Source organism: Aegilops tauschii, chromosome 1 (genome assembly GCF_002575655.3).
Source record: "Aegilops tauschii subsp. strangulata cultivar AL8/78 chromosome 1, Aet v6.0, whole genome shotgun sequence".
In the NCBI taxonomy this organism is placed as follows: domain Eukaryota; kingdom Viridiplantae; phylum Streptophyta; class Magnoliopsida; order Poales; family Poaceae; genus Aegilops; species Aegilops tauschii.
Genome location: NC_053035.3, coordinates 411,417,013 through 411,423,329, shown reverse-complemented (window position 1 = coordinate 411,423,329; position 6,317 = coordinate 411,417,013). Strand labels below are relative to the sequence as shown.

The 6,317-nt window shown below is 50.1% G+C and overlaps 1 protein-coding gene across 1 annotated transcript; it reads left to right on the top strand.

The window, feature by feature from the left end:
* The first annotated feature begins 4,335 nt into the window (after nt 1-4,335).
* On the top strand, nt 4,336-5,661 carry LOC109779983 (transcription factor WRKY45-1-like). The gene is made up of 2 exons (XM_020338584.3): nt 4,336-4,786; nt 4,877-5,661. The coding sequence occupies exons 1-2, from the start codon at nt 4,512-4,514 to the stop codon at nt 5,523-5,525; spliced, it is 924 nt and encodes a 307-aa protein (XP_020194173.1). The 5' UTR covers nt 4,336-4,511; the 3' UTR covers nt 5,526-5,661.
* Nucleotides 5,662-6,317: the final 656 nt, after the last annotated feature.

Sequence of the window (6,317 nt, the reverse complement as noted above, 5' to 3'; positions counted from 1 at the left end):
CTCATATTGGCTCCTACATATTCTACGAAGATCTTTATCGGTCAAACCGCATAACAATATACGTTGTTCCCTTTGTCATCGGTATGTTACTTACCCGAGATTCGATCGTCGGTATCTCAATACCTAGTTCAATCTCGTTACCGGCAAGTCTCTTTACTCGTTCCGTAATACATCATCCCGCAATTAACTCATTAGTTGCATTGCTTGCAAGGCTTATAGTGATGTGCATTACCGTGAGGGCCCAGAGATACCTCTCCGACAATCGGAGTGACAAATCCTAATCTCGATCTATGCCAACTCAACAAGTACCATCGGAGACACCTGTAGAGCACCTTTATAATCACCCAGTTACGTTGTGGTGTTTGGTAGCACACAAAGTGTTCCTCCGGTATTCGGGAGTTGCATAATCTCATTGTCATAAGAACATGTATAAGTCATGAAGAAAGCAATAGCAATATACTAAACGATCGAATGCTAAGCTAACGGTATGGGTCAAGTCAATCACATCATTCTCTAATGATGTGATCCCGTTAATCAAATGACAACTCATGTCTATGGCCAGGAAACTTAACCATCTTTGATTCAACGAGCTAGTCAAGTAGAGGCATACTAGTGACACTCTGTTTGTCTATGTATTCACACATGTATTAAGTTTCCGGTTAATACAATTCTAGCATGAATAATAAACATTTATCATGATATAAGGAAATACAAATAACAACTTTATTATTGCATCTAGGGCATATTTCCTTCACACTTCACCCCCTAAGCCGCGGCTCAGAGAAGACCGTCGTCCTCGACACCGGCGTCCGCCAACAACGCTCGCTCCGCCGCCGGCGCCTTCCGCAGCTGGGGGCACTCCCTCTTAAAGTGGTCGCGCTCGCCACACTAGTAGCAGCGGCCGCGCCTGTTGCCACCATTGCCCGACGCCATGCTCCTGCCGCCGTCGTCGTCCCGAGCGCCGCCCTGCTGCCGCTCCCGCGCCCGCCACTGCGTCGCCGTGTACATGAGCTGTCCGTCCGCCCGCTCGCCGCCAGCTTGTCCACGTCGTCGTAGCCGCTCGTCGAAGGCCTTCAGGCGACCCAGCGCCTTCTTGAACGCCATGGTGGAGACGTCACAGAACGGCTCGATTCCGGCCACTACCGCGTACAGGCGGTCCGGCACAGAATCGAGGAGCTTCTTCACCATCGTGGCGTCGTCCAGTGTCGACCTGAGCCCCGCGAAGCGCGCCACCATGCCACCGAGCTTGCCGGTGAACCCATCCAGCGTATCAGCCTCCGCCATGCGCAGCAGCTCGAACTCTCCCCGGAGAGTGCCCAGCCGCGCCGCCCGGAGTCGGTCCGCGCCGACGAACCGCGCCTTCAAGCTAGCCCAGATCTCTGCCACCGTCTTCTTGGACGCCACCTGCAGCAGGAGATCCTCAGCTAGCGCGCTGAGCAAGTACGCCCGAGCTGGCTTGTCCTTCTTGGTGATCACAGCCGCCGCAGCGTCCTCCGCCGGCACCACCGCCTCCACTAGTAGAAAAGGGGGCTTTTGTCCCGGTTGGTAAGGGCCTTTAGTCCCGGTTTTTGTACCGGGACTAAAGGGTCGTTACTAATGCCTCCCCCCTTTAGTCCCGGTTCTTACACGAACCGGGACTAAAGGCCGTCCACGTGGACGCAGCCTACCAACCGAGACTAAAGGAAATTTTATGATATTTTTTTTTGAAAAAAAATTTGCAAATTTTTTTTTTTATTTTCAAATTTCTGAATTATTTTAACCTCTAATCTCTAATCACCACCCCTCATCACTGCTCAATTTATCCTCTAATCTCTAATCATCCCTCATCATTCTAAATCATCTAACTTCCCGGACGGTCACCCATCCTCTCACTACTCCAGCCTGAGCACGCTTAACTTCCGGGTTCTATTCTCCCTCGTTTCCAAGTCTGCACTTGTTGTTTTCCTGACAATAGTAAGATGTCAATTCTATTAACCTTCAGGAATTTAGCTTGAGCATGAAGTGATACATTTCACTGTTTGAGTTTGAAACTATTGTTTTCAAAAACAATAATTATTTAGTAACACTAATATTTCTGGAATAATTAGTTTGACCATTGTTTGACCACAGTTTGACCAGATTTGACCAAAATTCAAAAAAAAACTGAAATAATTATTTAGTAACACTAATATTCTAGAATAATTAGTTTGACCATTGTTTGACCACAGTTTGACCACAATTTGAAATTTTTTGAATTTTTTTGCCTCTCCATATCTTAAAAGCCCCGTATCTTTTTTTCTGTTAGGTTTTGAAGGATTTTGAAAATGTTTAACGGGGTTCCCCCAGTTAAATTCGGATGTAACTTTTCGAGTAGATGATTTTTCATATAAAAAACTTTTTCATCCGAGTTCGTATGCAAAAGTTATGCCCATTTTAAGAAATTCCAGAGAGATTTTGCAAATAAAGTCGAAATTCATATTTGTTAATTTTCCCAACAACTAGACCACATATCACATGGGAAACTTATTTTATTTTATTTTTTTGACATTTCCATCATTTTCTTTTGTTTTTTCTAAAACTGAAAAGGCGGTCCACCGGGGGGGGGGGGGGTAGAGTTTGATGGGCCCTTTAATAGCAAAAAGAATTTTCATAAAGAATGTTTTTGTTAGACATTTTAATAGCAAAAAGCATTATCATAAAGATTTTTTTGTTAGAAACTAAAATAACAAAATCTGTTTTTGAATAGAATCATAAAACACAGTAATAACAAAATCAAAGAATTCAAATTTGAAAACTAATGGCACTAACAGAAAGTTTATAATTTTTGTGACCTAAAAGCAAAAAGAATTAAAAAATAAAATTTAATAAAATAAATAAAAATAGCAACAGTAAGTATTTTGTTGTAAGTAGAAACAAAATAAAATAAATAAAGCAACAAAGAAAAAAAAGTGACATCTACTGGGCCACCACGGCCTGAATACGACTAGAAACCCAACCATGGGCCAGGATTCAGGCCCGCAGGTGGCCCAGTAGGCCCACAGGCACACAGTGCACGGTTAGGCCCGAAAGCCTGCAATTGAGAGGAGCTCGAGAGGGTGGGCGCAACAGCGCTTATAAACCACTCTCGAGCTCTCTCAACTAGCAAGGTGGGACTAAACTTTGGCCGCGACGCGGGCAGCACATGTCCTTTGGTCCCGGTTGGTGGCACCAACCGGGACTAAAGGACTAACCTTTAGTCCCGGTTGCCTTTAGTCCCGGTTGGTGCCACCAACCGGTACTAATGGGCATCGCACCCTTTAGTCCCGGTTCGTGGCACCAACCGGGACTAAAGGGCCCAGGTGAACCGGGACTAATGCCTTAGCCGCACGAACCAGGACCAATGCTCACATTAGTCCCGATTCGTGACTGAACCGGGACTAATGTGAATATTGCATGTGACGAAAGCCCTATTTTGTACTAGTGCTCCCAGAGCCCGGCCGCGTCCAAGTTGGCTTCAACCTTAATCGCCCACGTTGTGTAATTCTCACCAGTGAGCACGGGAACGGGCTGTGGCAGCGAGCTCCCCGATCCCCGGCGTAGGGCACGATCGACATTGTCGGCGATCGCCTCCCGCAACGTGGCACTGATGCCAATTGTTGGTGTAAACCCTAAACCCTAGCCTGCCCTAGCTCTCCACTCTCTCTGTCGCACCTCACTCTCTCTGTCTGGCTCGAACCAAGGGGAGGAAGGAGGAAGAAGAAGGAGACAGTGGACACAGCGAGAATTCCCGGCGCACGAACACCCACCGAAACCACGGTGTATTCCTTGAGCTCGAACTCAACACAGCACCGTTACAACGATCTCCACGGCGCACTTATACCCGGGCCAGCGCTGGGCCACGACCCGCACGCCTCCACCCAGTCCCGTGCTCCGTTCGGCCCGCTCTGGACGCGCCCGCGACCCGCCCCGCGCGCGCACACCGCGTCGAGCCCTCAACGAACCTGTGCACGCGCTCCGCCTGGATCTCCAACGACCTGGTCTACACACGCACACACGGTGTCAACCTACATGAGCACCCCGTGCACCACACACACGCACCCATGCACACCTACGCCGCGGACCCGACGCGCCGGACACGATCAGCTCGCGCCCATACACGTGCTGGACGTGCCCGACACGTCGCCGCGGCTTATTTGCCCAACAAGGTGCTCATACAGATAGGGTGTGCGTGTATGCGTTCATAGAAGTGAGTGTATGTGTGTATATATGAGCGTTTGCGTCTGTACTGATGTTAAAAAAAAAAATCGATCCCGCGTGCATATTTGAGATGGCACTTGGGGTCAATTGGTCTCACTTCGCGATCGAGCTCGAGCTCGATCCATCCCAGCTCAGCAGCGCGTACAAATGCACCAGCTTTCCACCTCCACCACGGGCAAAGCAATTAGCTAGATCGTGGTTTCCTTCTATCGAGGCAGATCCGGAGTCGCGTAGAGACAAAAGTGAAAGATCTCAGTTGCCAACAGGGAGTAGTGGTAGTCTAGATTCTAGAGATCATGGCGGCATTTGTCACTCCGGCTGCTTCAGTGGTGTCCGAGCTGGTGGTGCGGGGCCGGGAGTCTGCCGCCCTCCTCGAGGCCTTGCTCCAGGGGGGCTCGCCGCAGGAGCACGGCGGGCTCCGGGAGCTCGCCGCGGAGATCCTTCTCTGCTGCGGCCGCGCCCTCGCGGCGCTCCACGGCCGCGCCGGCGTGGACGCGATCGCGCTCGCCAGCATGAAGCGCAAGTCGTCGGAGCCCTACGGCGCAGCCGCTCAGACGAGGCCGAAAAGAAGGTAAGCTGTAGTAATGATGTACTCTTGTGCCGGCGTTACAGTTGCAATTCCGGCGAGCAACGACTTAACAAGATCGCTTCGTTTTTCCAGGATGCGCGCGAGCAGCGAATCGACGGCGACGAGAGTCGAGAAGCGGTGGACGGCGGAGGACGGGCTCATATGGAGGAAGTACGGGCGGAAGGAGATCACGCACAGCAAGCACCCGAGGCTCTACTTCAGGTGCTCCTACAAGCACGACATCGGCTGCCCGGCGACGAGGCAGGTCCAGCAGTCGGACGATGACCTCTCCCTCTACGTCATCACCTACTTCGGCGACCACATCTGCTGCCAAGGCGACGGAGCCGTCGCCGCTGCAGAGAGAGAGGAAGAGGACGTCAAGAAGCAGCCGTTCGTCATCAACTTCGGGTCGGCCACTGCGAGCAGCACCAGCGGCTCGCCTTGGCAAAACTCTGACGGCGGTGATGGCCGGAGCAAGATCTCACGCTCGCCGCACGCCGTATGCTTGCCGGAGGGAAGAGCCGAACTAGGATTGAAGGTGACCAAAGTTGAGACAACTTCGTTAGACTCGCAGCCAGCGGGCCCGGCGGCGGCAGATCTGAGTTCGTCACCCGACGTTTCTTGTCCTTCCCCAGCATGGGATCCTTTATCCTGCTGCCTGGAGTGGGATCAATTCATCGAGAGCTCATTCGATTTCGTTGGTGAATTCATCAATTTTGATGGCATTACTCTGTACCAATAGCATGGTTAATTTCACGTGTGATGCATCACATATAGATGCCCGACTAAATTTTGTGAGGGGAGTATTTCTTCTAGTACTATATACGTATGATGTTTGTTGGGATGAACGTGAACGTGAAAGCAAGTGTGGTTGCATATTTTTGTGGCAATTGTATTCACCTTTCTTTTCGGCTGCCTGAAACTTTCTTTAGCTTCACCCAATTTTGTTGCCACGGTGCTCCATTGTGTCTCCTTCCATTTCATTGGAGGCAAAGGCGAGGTGGAGCCATAGTCAAATGCTTGACAGAGAGGCGACGGCGGAGGTCGACCGTGCTCTACAATTGCTAGGGTTCAGGGATGGGTGTTGCCCATTGGAGAAGAACCCGTGCCACCTCAACTTAGAGAGAGAGAGGGCGGGAAGGCGGTGCGTCAACACAAAGGACACGGCTAGTAGGCTGGCACCCATCAATGGGCGGATCAATGAATAGGGGTGCAGATCAACGAATAGGGTGGAGTAGACGATGATTGTTTACGGCGGCTGTGGTTTTGCGTGCAATTGTAGCTATCATAGACAGGGGAAGAGGACATGGGAAGCAACAGATCGGAGCTCAATAATGGTGGTGGAAGTGGTACAAAGTCAAAGAGAGGAGGAGGCAGGGAGTTAATTTCTTATTCTAGAGAAAGAGAAACGAAAAAAAAATGGTTTGGATGCAACATTTTCAATGGTGATTGTATATTTTTGAACAATGATATATACATACGATAATTTCTGTATGCTTTTCGTACAGCAGATCAACAATACTTGACAACACTG